The sequence below is a fragment of the Apaloderma vittatum genome, unplaced genomic scaffold (genome assembly GCF_000703405.1).
Source record: "Apaloderma vittatum isolate BGI_N311 unplaced genomic scaffold, ASM70340v1 scaffold14930, whole genome shotgun sequence".
Taxonomy (NCBI): Eukaryota; Metazoa; Chordata; class Aves; order Trogoniformes; family Trogonidae; genus Apaloderma; species Apaloderma vittatum.
The window spans coordinates 46486-65871 of record NW_009692985.1 but is presented as its reverse complement, the minus strand read 5'-3'; the positions used below and the strand labels follow the sequence as shown (position 1 = coordinate 65871).

The 19386-nt window shown below is 50.2% G+C and overlaps 1 protein-coding gene across 1 annotated transcript in view; it reads right to left on the bottom strand.

Annotated features, from left to right (window-relative positions):
* Positions 1 to 5391: 5391 nt before the first annotated feature.
* The window catches only part of VPS53 (vacuolar protein sorting 53 homolog (S. cerevisiae)), a gene marked incomplete at its 5' end in the record, with an annotated part of 58011 nt that continues 44016 nt past the window's right edge, over positions 5392 to 19386 (bottom strand). Inside the window, 5 exons of the mRNA XM_009877098.1 lie at positions 5392 to 5686; positions 6050 to 6154; positions 9210 to 9347; positions 11184 to 11253; positions 16188 to 16336. Coding sequence (XP_009875400.1) covers positions 5516 to 5686; positions 6050 to 6154; positions 9210 to 9347; positions 11184 to 11253; positions 16188 to 16336 — 633 coding nt within the window. The remainder of the gene's footprint in view (positions 5687 to 6049; positions 6155 to 9209; positions 9348 to 11183; positions 11254 to 16187; positions 16337 to 19386) is intronic.

Genomic DNA, 19386 nt, shown 5'->3' with positions numbered 1-19386 from the left:
CAGTCGCTCCCGGCAGGTGAGGGGCAATTTGGGCTTGGGACAGACCACGGAGGTAAATGTTGGCACAGGGCTGGCATGAGAACCGGGACTGGGCAGGAACTGGGGGGACAGCGGTTCCTCTGCAGCTCAGCCTCCCTCTCCTGTTGCTGAACTTGAGCACTGACTTGGCTCATCCCAGAGGAGTTTAACGACCCTTTAAAACTCACAGTTTGCCCCCAAAGCTGCTCCTTCTCAACCCCTGCTCTTTCTCAATGCCCGTCCTGAGGATTCAGACTCCAGCAGCAGCACTGCCACCCTTAATTGCATTTTTTTTTCAGGTGAAGCTGCCGACGCCAAAGCAAGAAAACAGAGAAAAGGTCTATCTAGCACTAGAGGAGACTGAGGGAACGTTTTTTGGAAAATCCTAATGCAATAATTGCGCCGTGTCATCAGATTTGGTGGGGGAATACTCTTGTGGAGGGAGAGCAACTGCCTGCAGCTGGCCAAAGTCAACACTTCCCTGCGCAGTAACAAGCAGTCTGGCCTGACGGGCCCAGCACAAGCGAACCCAAACCCCTGAAAAGAATTCCTTCCCTGCCCCAAAATTAAAAGCAGAGCAGAGCTTTCAGCCGTAGGCGTCTGTGGTTTGCAGCTATGCGGTGCTGGGAACTCCGGAGACTTCCTCAAGGAATTTACATTCCTTTGAAGAAATACTATGAGGCTGTTTGTCTTTGCTGAAAAATGCAGATGGAAAGAAAAAGAACATTAAAAATTTTGATTGAAATCTTTGGGGTTTGAGTAAATGTGCTGGGCAGGTGTTTTCTTCCTTTTGATTTAAATGCATCCCCCCCAAAAAAAGAGAGATTTTGGTCTCCACGAGCAACGGGAAAGCCGATCGCTCCTCGCTCCAAAATCTCCCATAAAAATCACTTTATGAAATTAGACGCCTCCGAAGGCGCTGGAGCAGTTTCCAGATGAACACGATCATTATTTCAGAGCTGCCGTGCAGCTCCTGGGCTAAAAACCAGACTGCCAGTCATTGAGTTGGTGCAATTTGGGAACGGGGGGACCCTGTGGCACCTCCCGGCAGCCGCCTCCAAGGGCTGAGTGTGTCCCCGCGGGATCGGGGTCCGAGCTCGAGGGATCTTGGTGCCGAGGAGCGGCGCGAAGTTGCAGAGGGCTCTGCCTGAGATGAGCAGAGCCACGCAGGCTTCTGGAAATCCTACTGCTCTTGATTTACTAGGAAAAAAAAAAAGATACTCCCACTCTGGCCTGGCTTGACACAAAGGGCAATTTTTTTGTGCCCTACCAGGCTCTCGTTTCTGGTCTTGGCAGGTGAAATGAGGTGTTTGAGCAGCCGAGGGGGCTCCGCAGCCTGCTCTGCCTCGCAGTGGGCTCACGCCTGAGGATCTCCCGCAGCGCCAACATCCAGAGCTGCACATTTGCCTGCTAGGATGAAAAGAAGTGTTTAACCACAATTTTAACTATTCAGTAAGTAAAACACTACTGGGAGCATACAGGGGCCCTGCTTTCAAGGCATACAAACTCTGCCCTCTCGGAAAGCCCGTATCCTTTTAATCGTACTGATCCGTGCCATCTCTGGCAGCATTGGAAATCTTTTCCCCTGCCTGTACATCACGGCCTGTTTGTCCATGGTATTTACTTTTTAACTGCCCCCACGCAGCCGGGACAGAGTAGATATGAGTATCTTATCAAGATCCTCCTTCCATAAAGGACTTTCCACCGGGCTGGGCGCGCTCGGCTTAATCAGCAACCGAACAATAGACACATTGATGGGGTGCGGGGGGCCGTCGCGGTGGGCAGGGGGAAGCAAATCAGAAGGATCCCGTGTTATTTGAAAATGATGGAAAACTATTCCCAAACGATGGGAAATGCCAGGCTGCTCTCTACAGAGCAGACCCCGAACCCGCCGGCCATGGGAGTCGCGCTCACAGCGACGCTTCCAAATGGGAACGCTGGGAGTGGTTCGGCTGCAGGGACAAACGCTGACGGCACATCCCTGAAGTCGCTGAGTTTCGATCAGCTTTTACAGCCCTGCCGCTGCCACTCTCACGAAATGCTGAGCCGCGAGCCGAGGTTTCCCGAGAACTTTTCAAAAAGCTCCACACGCTGCATGCGGCAAAGGCTGATTTTCCCCTCCCTGCAGGATCCACACCCCAACGGCAACCCCGTGGGCTGTGTCCTGCTGGGAACAGGTCACCATCACTTCCCAGGGGCCTGAGCACGGGACTTGGCAGTAATTCTGTCCTGGTGAGCCTGTATCGCAGGCGAGGTGAGGGCTCAGGGAGCGTCCCTCCTCCCCACTCCCGGCAGGGACCCCCCAGCACCCCGAGCCGTGCCGGGTCTGGGACCACCAGACATCCCCACGCTCTCAAAGGCCAGGCCAAGTACTCGAGCCCACGTGCTCCCACCTGGACTGTGGCCTGGGACCGGTGACGCTCTGGCTGAGAACGGAGAATGAGCAGAGGCTTTAACCTAGAAATTTCGGGTGACGGCAGCACTAGCTGGTGTAACCAGCCCCAGTGGAGCAGGCGCGCGCAGGAACGCCTTCTGCCAAAGCCTTTCCCGGCACAGCCCAGAGACAAACGCTTCAGCTCATTTTCCGAAGCAGAGCAGAGCCGTGGGCTGATGCTGCCCAACGGCATCCGCGTCTGCCGCTCGCCCAGCTGCGGCCAAGAAAAGGCTCACGGAGACTTGGACGTTGTCACTCAGATGCTCCAACTCGCGGCTGTAAATCCGGGGAAAGAAATAAACACCCGCGTCGCCTGGCGTGGGCTGCTCCTGCCCAAGGGCGGAGGGGGCAGGACCGGCAGGAGAAAAGCAAATGAGTCATGAATTCTCCAAGCGAAAGAAACTCCTCCAACGCCACGCGTCGTGTGGAAAAAAAAGGTGCTACCTCTTAATTAATTTCAAAAGGAAAAATTAAGATCGCTCAGAAATCTCTCCAGCAGCCAGTCATCAGAAACTATCCCGTTATTTAGGGGCACAAGGTCTGCTCTGCCGACCCCCCCGCACGGCGTGGGAAGCTGCTGTGAACGCAGATGCTGCTGGTGGAGAGTTACTTGCTGGAGCTGCAGAAGGTGGAAAAGCCAAAAACGAGAGAAGCTGCAGGTGAGCGCGCTGGAGATGGACAGCACGCAGCCAGCACGCAGCCCCCGCAGCGGTCCAGGATGGTTTGGGTGAGGCCCAGCCCAGCCCTGGGCGTTTGCTGTGTGGCAGCTGAACAGAAAACACCCAGCACATGAACATCAGTAACCATTTAATGCATTTTAGTGTCACACTCCGACATACAGCCAGAATTACACCCGTAAAAAGTGGCATTTTATACAGACAAAGAAAAATCTTCCTTTATTCCCCAGAGATGTAAACCCCAAACAGCCAACATACGCACACAGACGTGCCAAATCTCATAAACACCCAAAAGCCAGGGAGATAAAACCCTTATATAGAAGGTAGAAAAATGGAGACTTGCTCTCTAAAAGTGGAACTCCAAACACCCAGACTTGTAGCATTCTTCAAAGGCTGAAACTAGAAATTCATTTTTCCTTTTATTTCCTCTTATCTCTAGAATGAAATGCGAAGAATGAAATGGGGAAGCATTCGGGGAAAGACACGCAACGATAACTTGAACATCGTCTTCAGCTATTCATAATTTAGAGCCACCCATAGACAGAGCAAAGAAAAATTAATCTAAAATAAATTATTCATCCCTCCATGGGAATAATGAATCTCCGCAAACCTGTGTTCCCCGCTCCCTGGCTGTTGCATTCGATAACGTGTGAACCACCCCGCACACACACCTTGCGATAACCCGTCCTCGGGGAACAGCCATTCATAATCTCGACGTGCTTTCAGTCACCATTCCTTCTTTTGTCACCCCGGCGTAATCAGGAGAGGAAATAAATGAAGCAGCAGCGGACTCCGGAAGATTTGTAGAACTGGAGCGATGAGAAACTGCCGTCCCTCCCCAGGACTGTTGTTACCGCCATGGACGTCACCACCTTGGCGCTCTGCAGCTGAGCACCCGCACCCTGGGGCCGGTACAACCCCGAGTGAGCACAGCCCCTAATAAATACAGTCCTAACGGGCAAACCTGACCCGGCGGAAAGGACAATCCTCCCAGGAAGGCATCTCACCTGCCGAACTGCTACAGGATTTCTGTTTCCTGCACACGTAAGTGAAGCTTGAGTTGAAATAAAGCAGGCATGACTGGTCAGCCTGCCCCTAAACCCATATGGGAGGGAGTCAATCGTTCACGGTTGGGCATATATACGCCTTCAAAGTCCCCCAAAACGGGTACATAGGGAAGAAATTCAGCGTTGCTAACGATGACGCGCAGGGAGACCCCTTGGGGAAGCTCACACAACGGGCAGGGCACAAATGTCTGCTGAGCCCAACCCTGCCCCGCGCTGGCTTTATGGCCCCCGGGGTTGGCTGAAATATCTCACCTCTGGTTCTCCTCCTCCCTGCACTGGTACAAGCTGAAGCTTTGAGGAGGAGGAGGAGAGGAAGGCCCTTGAAGTTGGAGGCTGGTGTAAGCATCCTGTCCTGTCAAAGTTAACATTTCCAGCCTCTCTCCTCGCAGGGCAGCGAAGGTGCCGAAGGGACACACCCCTGCTGGGGACACACTGGCCGGTGCCATTTGACGCTTGCTCCATGAACAGCCCTTTGTGGAGAGAGGACGAGATGCAATAGGAGAACTGGGGAACTCCCCTCGGGGACAGCGGGCGAGGCCAGCACAAGCAAGAGAAATAACAAGCAGCTGGAGATGGGCTCTGCAGATGGATTTTGGCCTTTAAGCTGTAACAGTGACAGAGGCTGCCGGCTTGGTTTGCCAAGGTGCATAAGGCATTAATTCAGCCCTTTCCTCCTGTTCGGAAAAGGACTTTCCTTGCTGTTTTACTGGTGGTTTATGTGCATCTGTCCAGGGAGCAGGGGATAAATCTGCTTTGGGGTTCTCTCTTGGGCATCTCATTAATTCAGTGGAGCTGCAGACACCTGGATCCCAGCTGTTAAAGGGCTGGGTTGTTGGTTTTTTTTATGGTGGTGATGGTTTGGGGTTGGTTCCCTCCCCCAGTAAATAATGAAACAGAGAAACAGCTCCAAAACAGGGAATGAGCAGTAACACCGAACTCTCAGGCAAAGTCCTCAGCGCTGCAGCAGGAGCTCAGCCCGGCTGAAGGCTGGGATACCAAGCGTATCACAAACAGACATCCTCTGAATTCACCTAAACTGTTTTTGTCACTGCTGACTTCCAGGTGTCTCCATTTTCTCCACCACTTGGACCCAGCAACACCCTGGGTTTCACTGCTGCTGAGCTAAGGGCAAACGCTTCAGTCAGATTCTCTCTTGGTCTGAATGGAGATGCAGCACCACAGTATACGAGGGCTGAGACCCCAGGGCACGGGAGTGACGGGACACGTCTTTCAGCAGCACACTGTAAGTCCTAAGTCTGACAAGCTTTGCTCCCAGTCACTGCAGCTAGTCCTGAGCAACAGGATTTCTTTCCACTCACTTAGAGTCTTTTTTTGATGAGTTTCTCCAGTTTCCGTATCCGAGAGGACTCCTGCTCGGGCGTAGGAGCGCTCAGCGAGAGGGAGCCCGTGTTCTCCACTCCGGAGGGGGGAGCCGGGAGGCGCTGGCGGAAGAGCTCCAGCATGCTGCTTTGCTCGCTCCTCTTCAGGCCCTGCAGGAGCAAAGAACAGTGAAGGACGATGGTTAGAATTCACTGACCTGGGAGTGGGCGTACGTGACAGCAGCCGCAGGAGAGCCCATTTCAAACCTCCTCAAGAGCTGGAGATAGACCTCGGACAATCCTGAGACAACTGAGCTCAGCCCCAGGAGACAGAGCAGGTACAAGCATGCGAAGTGAACTGAAGAGCTATTCTTCAGTAGCAGCTCTACAGACTTTCAGCGTACGGAGGATACACTTGCCCTAGAGTGCTCTTCCCACCCCCAAGCCCGTCTATATTTCTACTGAAAAAAAGTCACCAACAATCTCAAGGCGGTGCTAGCGAACGAGCAGAATCTCTGTGGGACAGGTTCTAACCTTCATGTCCAGAATCTTCTGGAAAGTGTCAGTGGTGCAGTCAGAGAGGAGCTTGATGTAATTGTCAACAAACACAACCGAGGGCTCATGTGGAGCCATCACCACCTGCCAAGACAAGAAAAAAGAGATCAGACAAATTCTATGAGTTAAAGCCAGTGCTCAGTCAACTCAGGCACACGACTGACAGCAGGACTGGCTTCTCCTAAAATAAAATGCTTAAGGAACAAGAAAGAGGGTGCACATGGTGCTAGTAACTGAGAGGCAAAGGTGAGTGAAGAGAAGCAAAGGAGCAGGGAGGAGGACGGGGTCTCTCCCAGAGAGCAGTGGTGCTCAGACCCAAGGGGCTGCGTTATCGCATTTCAAAGAGCATCAGGACTTTGTACACCCGCGGGCTGGCGGGCACTGGCATCCTGTCAAAGCTCAAGATTTTATTTTGTTGCACAGGCAAGACTAGCTGCGGAGTTGCTCGGGGGAGAAAGGCAACGCAGAAAACGCCTTTAGATGAGGGAGCCTGGACACAGTCCAAACCCTCACTTGGGTTGTGTGTCCCTCTTGCTGCCCCCTGCCTGGAGGCCGAACAGAGCCCGCACATCACAGGGGAATCCAACAATGCTCTGCAGTCACTGCCTCCGTCCCCAGGACAGTGTGGGTCAGAGCAATCTGCTGTGCAGCCCTCCTGCTTCTGATGTGAAACCTGACGGGCGAGCGGTGCCCCACGCAGCCGCTCTCCTCTGGGTGCAGCTCCTCTGGGACACAGCGTGCAAACCCCCGCGGACAGCTGCCCCAAAGCTTACACCCTCAGGCCCAGCCACGGTCAAGTCAGGAAAAAAATTTAAAATAGCCTTGAAGCTGGAAAGGTGATTATTCATTGTTATGTTTTCCTTACAGAGCAGTGAGCTCCACAGATAACACATCTTTGATAACGCTGGGCAGCAAACCCATCTTTCTGGGGAAGTGTGTGTGAATGTGTGCCTGTAGGCAGGGCAGAAACAGCACAGGACCAGACTCTTCCCTGTCTCTGAAAACATTTCCATATGTTTCCACTGACCCAGCTCACCCCACACTGTATTCTGTCACCGAGACATTTCTTTCTTTCCCTGCACTTCAGACCAATGAAACATCATAGCCATGTATACACTTATAAATCCTTAATTTACAGCCCTTGTAAAAATTTTCTGCCAAGATGAAAAGCTGGAACTTCAGACAGCGTAGCCAGAGGAGAAAGGAAACGGCTCTGCGGGACGTGCCTACCCCGACGCCCTCCCCCCAACTCGCATCTGTACTTTGTGGGGCTCAGCTGAATGAATCTGTTGATGCCATCTACGGGGTCAGAGATACTTCTACTGAGTTTGCGGCACCGGCATAAGCCCAGGCACCTGCTGTGCGGTGGTACTGTCATATGCAACAGAGGCACCGCTTCCGCACCATCTCAGTACTAGGTAGGAGAGCCCTGAAAACACTGAGGAGTGTATCAGCCTGTGCTTTGATGGAGTGAAATAGCTTGTAGAGAAAAGATTCTTTAATGTACAAAGCACAGAGTCCGAGTGCTGATAAAAAGAAACAACGCACAAACAGAACCGGCCAGACATGACCAGTCAGCTCTGGGCTCCTGCAGCGAAACCTTCCTACAGAAATAGCAGTGCTCCAGAGGGAGCAGACACTTCTGAGAGCTTTTTTTTCTCTCCCAAACCCAAGAGACGGGTGCTGACACCAGCACCAAACGTCGTGTGTGGGTTTCCTAGACTCAGGGTCATTTACTCAGCCACTACAATTAACAAACCTACTGCAGCCAATCATCCAGAGCCACCACCCGCAGATCATGGCGGGTCTGATTTTGTACAACAGCTCTGCAGAGCACCACGAGCGCATCGCTGTTCCGTTACCAGCTACGCTGACACAGAGCCCTTGCTGGAGGCTGACAGAAATGTCCTGTGCAGCAGCAGAGCAAGCACGGGATGTCAAAAAACCAGTCACTGCTACCACACAGCCTGCGGAGCAGCAGCACAACCTGCCCGAGGCAGTGCCTACGCTGCTTTCATCTCAGTCCCCATGAAGCCAATGTGACGTTAGGGGCAGGCAAATTAACTCCGTTACTTTTCTGACTCGCACATAAGCTCCAAGAAAAGACGTGTTTCTGTATGCAACAGGCAGCAATTTTCCCCGCTCCTCTGTTAGCAGCACCAGGGTATTTTTCCTTCAGGTTGTTCCTAAGAAAATTCAGACTTGCTTTCATGTACCTACTAACATCTCAGTCACCTCGCCCTGAAAGCGCCGAATCACAGAGGTGATTTCGGAATTCAGAACGCAAACCCAGCTGTGACATTACTTTGGGCACGGCAGCAAAGCCGCACCGAGCAGCAGGCAGGAACGGAGAGCCCGGGCACCCGCCCCCTCCTTGCCTCGGCCAGGGTCACAGAGGCTCTGGCTGCCCGTCCCGCCTGGCCCCGGGTCCCTAATCCAGCCTCAGGAACATCTCTGCAGCTCTGCTGGCGAGCTGGGGACAATCCCATCACGCAGGAGGGTACAACCACACAGCTCCCATGGCTCGTCCTGAGATCAGACCTAACTTCTTACTCTCCAGCAACAGGGGAGAAGGGGAGATTGCTTTGCTTGTTGCTCTTTATGAAGACAACACGCTGCTTTTGGGTCATTTTCCAGGCACCAGGTCTGGAAAATGAAAAAGGACTCTGGTGAATACAGTAACCCAGACATGTTTGCACTGGCTGTTACACTAGACAGTAAACAGGTGACTCAAGCACGGCTTGGCTCCCCTGCGCGATGGAGTCTGCACAAAAGGCCGGGAGTAACCTGAACTGGAGGGTTTGCCCTGCGGCAGACACTTATGGATGCTAGCTCTGCTTTCCACAAGCTCCTGAGGGAATCTGGTGCCCCAGCTCTCCTAAGCAAGCAGAACCTGAGCCCTCGGGTACCTCGAAAAGTGGGGATGAAAACTCAAAGGCGATGTTAAAAGAGAGCAGGGGCAAAAGCGAGGCAAATAAGCCGGTTGCGTAGAACAGCTGGCAGCGCACCCGGACAAGCTCGCATACGTTCATGTGCGATTGCAGATGGCTGCGTTCAAAGGAAGGGCCCCCTGGAATTCGCTCACTCCGATTCCCAGTCCAGCAGTCTGGCTGGCAGGGTATCAAAAGTCTTGAGTTACCTTCAGGATCATTTCAGCCCGCGTCATGCCTTTCACCACTATCTTGGTGTAGCTGGCAGGAGCCTTCCTCACCACTTGGGACCCAATGGAGGGCAGATCCAGCAGAACCATCTTCAGGGAGTGAGTGTCCAGCAGCAGCTGCAAGAGTTAATTGCGCCGTGTTACTCAGGTCCCTTGTACCTTGTGAGCTGCTATAATCCAACATCATGAAAAGTTTAACGGTTCCCACATCGGAAAAAAACGACCCCGTAATGGGGCTGCAGGAACGGGAGGGACTGACCCGTATCATGGCACTTCAAGGAGACACGATCACCCGTGGCTACGAATCAGCACCGTTCGTTGATTTTAACAGAGCACCGCTCTGCTGACTTGAAATGACTTACGACAGCTCAACATCTGGCACATAATGCACAGATTTCCAGTCCTCTTCCCCTCGACAGTATAAAGTGAAACAATCTCGATTACCTGTATCCATATCATTATTTAAATACCGAGGTCAAACGAAGTAACACGGTGCTTCCTCCCACACTCAACCACCCAACGCGTCAGGTTTTCTCCGTTTACTCAACCACTTGATTTTTTTCTTTTTCCTTTGAAAAGTAAACTGCAACACAATCCAGCCATGCTGAGAACTGCTCAACGTCCTGCGCTCACTGGCACAATGAAACTCACAGCCTGCATGTTGGGTTTCACTAGACCAGCGGCTAAATAAGCAGCAAGAAGCCCTGAAATGAAGCCCAGACAGACAAGCACTGTCTGATGACAAAATGCTGTGGCTTAAGGTTTCTTAGAGCAAAATTACCCCAAATGCCCCACTCTTCTGATTGCACGAGGTATGTTCGAAGACGTGAGGCAAGACCAGCCAAGTCTAGAAATCTGAAATCAAACTAGAGGAAGAGGAGCACAATTTATTTACGCAGCAGCAAGCGGGAAATCCCGCTGGGCTGTGGGCACACCCTGTGTGTTTCCTGCAAAAGGGTTCTCAGGAGCACATGGAAGCTCCTTCCGAGCACAAAACCTTACGGACACTGCAGAACCCCCCAGAAGTCACCGTAAACAATATAAATATTTACGGTGAAACTTTCAGCACACATGGGAACTTCGTTCAAACACAAAGGGCTGAGCTGAGGAGGTGTGGTGTGGAAAGATGCCAGTGGGTGTTCAAAAGATGCGAAGGGAACTGAGGACCTACATGCAGCAGAGAGAGGGGAGATCAGCTTCTGAAGATCTCTGCACATCTAACCCCAGGGAGGCACATCCCACTTACAATGAGATATATTCACTCTTAATCAGGATAATAAAAACTTTCTCAATCTGCCTTAAAGAAGCAAATTTGGCTTGTTATTCCAATATAGGAATATTAAAACCTTTTAACATTAGACATAAGCCCACTGCTTGCAACCAGTTCATCACTTTAGATGCTTACTTTTTAAGAAAAGACTTCATTTAATCACTCTCAGGATATTGCCATCGCACAAGATAAGCAGGAACCACACTTCACTCATTTTTTGCTTCCCGTTAAGAAAAAGTTTGGCTGTAAAGCTCCTGTTTCATTTTGCAGACACGCTCTGCTCAGAACCCACCTCTGACGCCTAAAACCTAAGCAGCTTTTAAGGCACCTACTGGAAGTTCGCAGCAGTCCCGTTAAGGATGGTTTTGCTTTTTTGGATGAGGCTGCCTCATCCAAACCTCATCCTCGCCGTGTAGCGGGGTCCCAGCCCACAGGCAGGGGTGGGAATGAAGGGTCACAGCCCTGCACCTGCACCCGTGGTCTCAAGGCAATAAATACTCTGCTCTAGAAAAAATGCCATCGAGCTGCGGAGCTGCCGTGGGCTCCACCTCCTCAGAAAGGCAGGAGCCAGCACCCGGGAGCTGCTCGCACAGTCCCGTTAGGACCTGGCATCGCTCTGCCCGAGAGCTTCTCAAACCCAAAAGGCATAAAACATCACAGCCAACACAACCGCTTTTTCTCACCTGTTCTGCGCCCACCATGCTAATAGGTTTGCACTTGAAGAGATGGTTAATGAACTTGGGAATGAAGGAGCTGCAGAGAAGAGATACAAAACAACAAATTTACACAGGAGTACTTGGAATTATGCAGTTCTCTGTGGTGACAAAGCATGCAAAACCAACCCAGGAAGGCTTCCCACAAAGACACACAAAGTGGCTGGTTCTCAAGTTGATTCCAGACACATTAAGTATACTAAATAAAAAGCCCAAATCCCTAGACACAACTCTTTTGCTTTAATCCATACAGATCTCAAAGTTAATTGAGAAGTTGAACACATACTCTATGTAAATTAATTGCTATAAACTATATGAAGTATTACAGTACAAGGTCAAAACCAGGCAAACAAACTATTGTACACAATAAAAACAGCAACACACCAGGATTAGTACAGCTATTCATGGAGTAGAAGTATCTTGATTGTATCCAGAACCTACATTTTACTGCATACAAGTAATTCCATAACATGCATATTACACACTGAACTTGAGGTCCAGCCAAGGCTGGAGCTCTGCTGGGCCCTCGACACTTACACAGGCAGGCACTCTTCCAGAAAGCTCCTGGCCAACACAACCAAGACAAGAAAAAGTTTTGTGAACAGGAAAACACCATTACCCTATTTTACTAAGGCGGACTTCAGACTCAGAAGAATGACTACGGTGCACGTATACTCGACTGGGGAGAATGTGGCAAGGGCGGAAGCCAAATATTCGCCACCTTGGACACCGTAACTCCTGAGGGCCAACTGGTCTCAGCTTTTCGCTTTGTGATTTCAGGCTTTGTGGTAGTTTCACTCTTCAGTGAAGCAGCAGATGCTTCCTTCACTGGCTGAGCACCTGCAAGACCAGCTTCTGCCCCAACTACTCTTCCAAAGTGCAGCACCAGGAACACTCGGGAGCTGAGCACGAGGAGAGGGGCCAGCGTGAGCAACACAAACTCCATCTGCCAGGACCACACCGCTCATGCTCTTGCTTTTGTTGCCTTGTTTTTTCGGTGTACTCTGCTTCTTTCACATGGCCTTCTTTGGCTGAATACCTACAAGGCTCACGATTCCAGGACCTCGTCCATGACCTCCGACAGGTCTTAGATTTTAATGGCTCTGTCCTAAGTTCATGTAAGTCAGTCTGTTTTCTGTCCTCTTGAACGAGGTGATCTTTACAGCGATGATCTAAATTCAGTGTGGTTTGCCCCTCGCGTCTGTCGAGCTATTTGTTTCCTTCCCGCGATGCGAGGAGCACGGACAGCATCTTGTTTGTCCTGCCACCTGTTTTCCAAGCCAGGACGTGAATTTTTTTTGCCCTTTCTCATGGAAAAATGACAAAAGCATAGTTCAGGCAGAGAGCACGCCAAGCTGCTGAGCAAATCGAAAGAAATGGTTCAAGGAAGAGTCCTTCCAAGTAAAGACTTCTTCCCCTTTGCTCAGACACAGCCACGACCTCTCTCCACGAGACATTTTTTCCTGGAGAGGCGTCAAGGAGAACAATTTCAAACTATGATTGAGAACCAGCTACTGGGCTGCCTCAAAGAGCTTTGAATTTGGCCACCAGAGAAACAACCTTGGCAACAAATATAAATAAGAGGAGGAAAACAAGACCTGTCTCCTCTTGTGCGAAAGCATTACAGCAGAGATGTAACTTATCTGGTTTAGAAGTCCATTTTTCAGGTGCATAACGAATTCCCAGAGGGCAATTAGAGAGCGCCAAGCACAGCTGGAGCTGAAGTGATCCTATAAAATGATCAATCGGTAGTAGCTCTGGATGCAGCAGCTTGCGACAAGTGGGAGAGCACCAGAGATTAATTGTACCTTTGATCTTGCATGTAGGTCCAACTCTCCCTCCCTCCGTAAGGTCAGGCGTGGAGCTAATGCTCATGTTGTGTATGAAAAGAAACAGGGCGAGCTTTTCTTTCTGCAGGGTGGCAGACCGGCAGCCAATTTTCTTTCTTCTTTCTTTTCTCCCCTTTCCCCCCCCCTTTTTTTTTTTTTTTTAACCTTCTTTTCTCTATAACCGCATGGTCTCCCATAGAGAGCGTTCTGTCTTGCACAAAACTATTCCCAGGCCCCTTAGGACGGCCACCCACAATCAATGCAGCAGCGTAAAGTGACCTTCCATCCCCAGCCTGTTACTTCACGCTGCCTTATTGGAAACAGCTTCTCAACTCCAGCAGGACAGATAAGACAAACCATGAGATCCAGGGGCTGCTCTGGGGTTTTGGGGTTTGTTTTTTTCTTGGACTACCAGAGATCACCAAGAGCAGTCGCACTTAACTGAAACATCCCCTTCAGTCTAGGCTGGACTCGGTGCTTGGCTCTCTTAGCACAGAGCAGGCAATCCGGATGCAAACAGTACGTGCACATCCAACGGCAATGCTCTGCACAAGGTTTTGTACTCTTTAGAGTACAAAACCCTTACTCCCCACACATCCACAGAGCTAGACGGGATGCCAGAATTCATTTACAGTTTCAGCTATAAAACCGAATCCAGCAAACCCTCCTCAGAAGCAGACAAGTCCCCAGTGAAATAATAAAGCAGCGCGAGGCAGATTAGGAACCTAAAAGCACAGAAACCACAGCCTCTGGGAGGCTCCCATCCGACGGGAGCCGCTCTGCCAAAGCCTGTATTTTCCTAATCCCCCGCACCGATGATGCACCAAGCACAACGCCTCGCTAGGCAAGGCAGACAGAGATGTAACCGCAGTCTGTCCGGCGGGAGATGAGCTACTGCAGGGCATCGGTCAGAGCATCCCGGTGTCACTGAGTCACTGCAGCTCAGGAGAGTTTTGCCATCCTCCAAGGCGACGACGAGCCCTTGCAGGCTCAGCCCCCTGCTTCAAAGCCTCCAGCAGCCTCCTCGTCACCATCTCCTCTCACTAAACGCACGATGCCAAGCCCAGAGCGGCTGGAAGGACGCTGCCGCAGTGACCCACCGCGCCCGGCCGCTCGTGACGGACGAGTCGTTTTTCTGGCGAGGGGGAGAGCTGTTTGTTTTTCCTGTCTCTCGGTTCTAATCTCTTCCTCATTAAGGTCAGGTCACAGACTTCCCAAACACATCCCGGCGTAGCAGCCACAGCTTCACCGCTGCGGTTTTTGATTTCAAAGGGTAAGGACCGAGGCGGAGCGAGAAGGGAGCCCCTCGCCCTGCCTGCGAGTGCCCCCTGGAAAGGCAGCTGCTTCTCACTATTTCAAGGGAGCGAGGGTTGAGTACCGGTCAAAACACAGCAAAAATGACAAATTAGGTTAGAGGGCTGATGCAATTTCTGATGGCCATTTTTCTCCTTCCAGACTTGGCTCAGGTCCCTCAGTTTTAAATTTAGTGACTTTAGATGCCTTCTCCCCTGTGGTCCTGTAACTCAACACGAGCGCTTTACACAATCCATTAGAGCTGAGAAGTGGCTGGCAGCTCAAAAAGATACAGGCATTAACAGAGGCAGAAGGACAATGTCTGTTAAAAGGATTTTCAGCGCCGCGGAGCACACAAAAGGCCAGGTATTTATAGCGGGCAGGCCAGCGTATTTCATAAGAATTCAGAGCTTCACAAACACAGCTGTTTGTATACATTAAAACGTCGTAAGCATTTGAAGGAGATCAGCGCACCCTCATCGCTGGGCTAGTTCTCCTGAAACACAAGTTGTACAGAAGGACTCTAAACACCAGCAAAAAAAATCTTCAGGAACCAAATTTTCACTTCTACACCTGACACACAGCACAGCGAACCTCTTAATTTTAATGTGCTGTAGATCAGAGCCGTGGCTGTCTTCAAAAGGTTTTGAGGCGGAGCGGCAGTTCTGCAGGTTTCTGTGCTGCTCTACGGAACACGCTGCGATGAAGTCACTCAGCTGAGACGCAAACTTTGCTCAAACGTTAGAGCTGGGTATTTTATCTGTAGTTTACTTGGTGTGTGCTTAGCAATAAAGTTAAAGGGGAAGTAACTAAGCTGAGGTATTAAGAGTGTGCTGCGAACAGCAGAGTAAATGGGGGGGTTTATTTATCACCATGTTAGCAATATAAAATTCAAGCACAACCACGCAGAAGCTTTAAGTGCAATAAGTTTTCACTGAGACAGCATTTCAAACAGTGATTATGGGCAAAGCCATAATGTGATTTATCAGTAATTGCTCCTTAACGCAAACTAATGAGTACCCTGAGATAGAAAAGGGGAATGAAACTCGCAGGCCAGCCTCCCCGCTGCAAAAGCTAACAGTTCTCAGGAGAGCCTGCTGCATCCTTCCCTGCTGAAGTTCCAGTCTCAAACCCACACAGTAACTGCCAGGCCATACAGTTTATTTCGGGATGATTAGCTTATTACAGATGAATGAAACGTTAAGGTATTTTAGAGTGACACACGATACGCGTGGTGCTACCAGCATAGTCACATGCAACATCAAAAGCAGCAGCTACAATTGGCAGAGTCCTCCCGAGGGATTTTCTTGGGCCACTGGCACGCAAAGAGCTCAGCGGGCCACTGGCAAGCAGGGAAGAGTTCAAAGTATCTTCCCAAAGAACTGGATTTTTGTTTCAGACACGCAGTTTCAAAGTTTAGGTGTCCAAGAGGTGCTGGGGAGCTGCAGCCTCAATCCTGAATCCAGAGGCTGGGAGCACTTCTGCCTCACCTTTCAGTTCTTTCGTGCCTGTCAACTTTAAGTGTTTTTGCCAGGAATACATCGTAATATCCACCAAAATCTGACTATTTTATGGGATGGTTTAGGCACATATGGAGGAACCAATCAATACAAATATCTGAGAAAAGCTGCCTCAGTAGAAAACTTGAGATAAGAAATTTAAGTATCTCTCAACCTTGCCAGCAGCTGCTGGTTTGCTGGTCCTACCCCACCTCCCTCTGGGGTCTCCTTGGATGGAGAGGGTCTTCACCCAGACACTAACAGCCACTGATGCTCACGCTAGAACGCAAATAGTTAATCAGGTACAAACAGACCAGTGAGAATCAGAGACCTCAATAAGCTTGGTAACTTACTTTGCAAATTTTATACAGAACTGAGTGAAATACTTTCTCGTGGAGGCCAGGTTGTCACGGATGATGGGGACGTTCTGTTTGATGTGGAGAATCACTGAGGTGACATAAGGACTCTGGTCACCAACATGTTCCACGTTCTGCCACTGCATCTGCACAAAGGGGAAAAAACAAGCAAAAGGACTGTTTAATTCATTAAGATTCAAGCGATAGGTAAGGAAAACTGCACAAACTTCCTGCCAGAAGATCTCTAAGGAACCATCAAGAGCCCGTCTCTGCAATTCACCACCAAGGTCAACTTCTTCGTCACTATATTGACTGAGCAAAACCCGTTCCACAACAAGATACAAAGAAAGCCCAAGAAGGGTCCTTTTTTGACAGAGATTGTGACCTGCAATCTCCACAGATGGGGACCACTAGGATCAAAAAAAGCTTTCGGAGCATGCCAGACCGCCTTAATATTTAACAGTTTCCCAGTTTGCTGGGATGAAGTGCCCATATAAATCCTGATTACAGGCATTTGAGAAAATATCTGCAAGCTTGCAAAGTCTGGATTCCTGTATGGCAGCCAAGACTTTAATACTGGTGAGACTGATGACAGATAGATGGAAGAGGTAGAAATAGTCTGAAAGTCCCAGCACGGCTCAAACTGAAAGCACTGCTGGCGCACAAGCCAGGATGCCAACTTCAGCCCCTCCCAAATACACATTCAAAAAAAAAATACAAACCAAGAAGAGTTGCTCAACCTCCCATTTTGTTTTCATTTACTGTCAGCAGAAACGCAACACAACAGCCCCTGTGCGCCAGATGTGCGACGCCACTGACTTTCTCTGAGCTTTACTTGCAGTACCCAGGGAATGCAGGGTGTAAGTTGTGAGGAAGAAGAAAAAAAAAGGAGAAGAGGGAATTGGGTAAGGTTTGGCCCAACATCACCACATATAACAAAGTCTCACTGAGGAACAGAGGCATCCAGAGAAGCGCTCTTAGCTCTGCTACTGTTCCGAGACTGCACGCCCTGCAACGTGTTTGGAGATGCTGTTTCTCATGCTGGAGGTGGAAGAGGAGGAAAACAGGCAAGGAATCAGGATAGGAAATCAGGGCAGGAAACCGGGCACATGGAGAAGATGAGCTTTTTCTTCTGTCCCCAAACTTGTTTTCTCAAGTTCTGGATTTTGCACGTAAACTTTTTTATTCCTGTTTTTAATTTAAATACGTTACTTGGTCCGCCACAACCCAGCTGATTCAATTCCATCCAACCAACATCCAGCCTAAGTGACTTAACGGGCAAGAAAAGCCAAATTCTTTGCAAAACCACAGCGTCTGACAGAGTCTGCACGTGTCCTGCCAAAGCTGTCGTATTTAAACCAAACGAACAAAACCCCAGCCTGCTCAACTCACATCACCCGGGTGGCTAGGAGGGAGATCTCAGCACCTGCTCTGTAGGTTTTCATTCCTTCTTACTTTAATTTGGAAGACTGCTCGAGAGACAACTGCTTTTCTACTTGTCGTGCCTGAAGAAAATACTTTTCTGCCTGTTTCCCTGACGGACTCACATTCCCAGCGTTGGCCCTTCTTGACAGACAGCGATCCTCGACCAACAAACCGTCCCCGTATGGTGGGAACGGCCAGAAAGTGGGAAGGGACCGCTGAGCTGAATTACTGCAACAACAATAAAACAGTAGCTTTTTCATTTTGTTGGTGCTCGTTCCAAAAGCAATACTTTACAACCAAACCTTTAAAGCACGAACAGCAAAAATAGCCCTTTGTGTGCGTATGTGGGTGTGTTTCACCCCCAAAAACCCCAGTAGCTGCAATGAAAGACATACTGAAAAGTCATCAGAAGAAATATGAGCCCAACTCTTCTGGTAAAGCTTTGTTCCTGTCATTTTAAATTTATTCCTCTTTTTCCCTCGTCTTATGTTTTTCTTGGGATGTCCACATAGTTTACATGCAGAAAATGAGGCTGAAGAATAGGAGCAGCGAGGCCAAAAGGAGAAGCCCCGTGTCCCAAGTGTCCCAGCAGCAGTCCAAAGGCACCTACACCCCGCAAGGACACAGGGCGATGCGGCCGCCTGCAGGGGCAGGACCCAGGTCTGCAGACCTGGTGCCGCCTTCAGAGCTGGTTTTTAACCACAAAACCCACAGGACCCTCAGCGCTTTCTTAAAAAGGGCAGGAGAAAAGAGAAACTGAGCTAAACTGGGGTGGCTTGGTAGACACGAAGAGCTTCCTGATCTTCTGGGTATAGCAGGAGCTCAAGAGTGCTCCCACGTCTGCCTGGCGGTGGGTTCCTGTGTCCCCAAACATCCCTGTGACCCCAGAGAGCTGGGAGTGGGGTGGCAGGGCCAAACCAGGCACTGCCGGGTGCTGCCACGTGCCTCTGGCAAAAGGTGCTGCTTTGTGATTTCAGGGGGACGGATCAGCCTCCAGGTCTCGCTGTGCTCGGCACCGTCCCGCCGCCGGCTTATCGGCACAGGCTCCAGACTGGGCACGGGGACATCCGCAACGGCCGGGCCAGCACCTTCTCCTCTGACCTTGTGTCGCTGGTGCAGGAAGAGGTGGGAGGGAGAGGAAAGCCAGCGGGCGCTGACACCGCCGCCGTTCTTTTCCGACACTGTTGCACGCTCCCTGTGTTCGAGGGCTAAAAAGCACTCACGCTGACTGTTAATTAGCAGCTGGCAGCTCTGATTGCTCTGCTCTTGGGGGTTTTTCTTATATGTACTGGGGAGACTATTAGAGCTCCATGTTTAAGCGCTCGCTGTCGTCCACTGAGTTGTAAGGAAGTAGGAAATTGCAGCTGTGCCAAAAGGTTTTAGCAAAAATATAAAAAACCAGCAAGCGATCGACATGAGTCACTAAAACGTCCCCCAGCCCCACTTGCGAGCACAGTTTTACATGTAAATTGATGCTTAATTCAGCACGTAAATCAAACCTTAGGCAGTGCAATCCATAAACTTCACAGGGGCACAAACAGCCCGTGCGGACTGGAAGTTCCCTCGTGCCAACAATTAAAAATGAAGCCCACCAGGCAATTTAAGCACCAGCCACAGGTCAGTACAACACATTTGCAATACTTTGTTATGCAGAAAATGACAGTAAGGCTTTTAGGGCAAACTCCCATCCCAGCTCCCCATTCTACAGCCATGTTTAATCATTCTACACCTGCTGTAAAGTTTAAGTAAAGATTATCACCTACAAATTTTG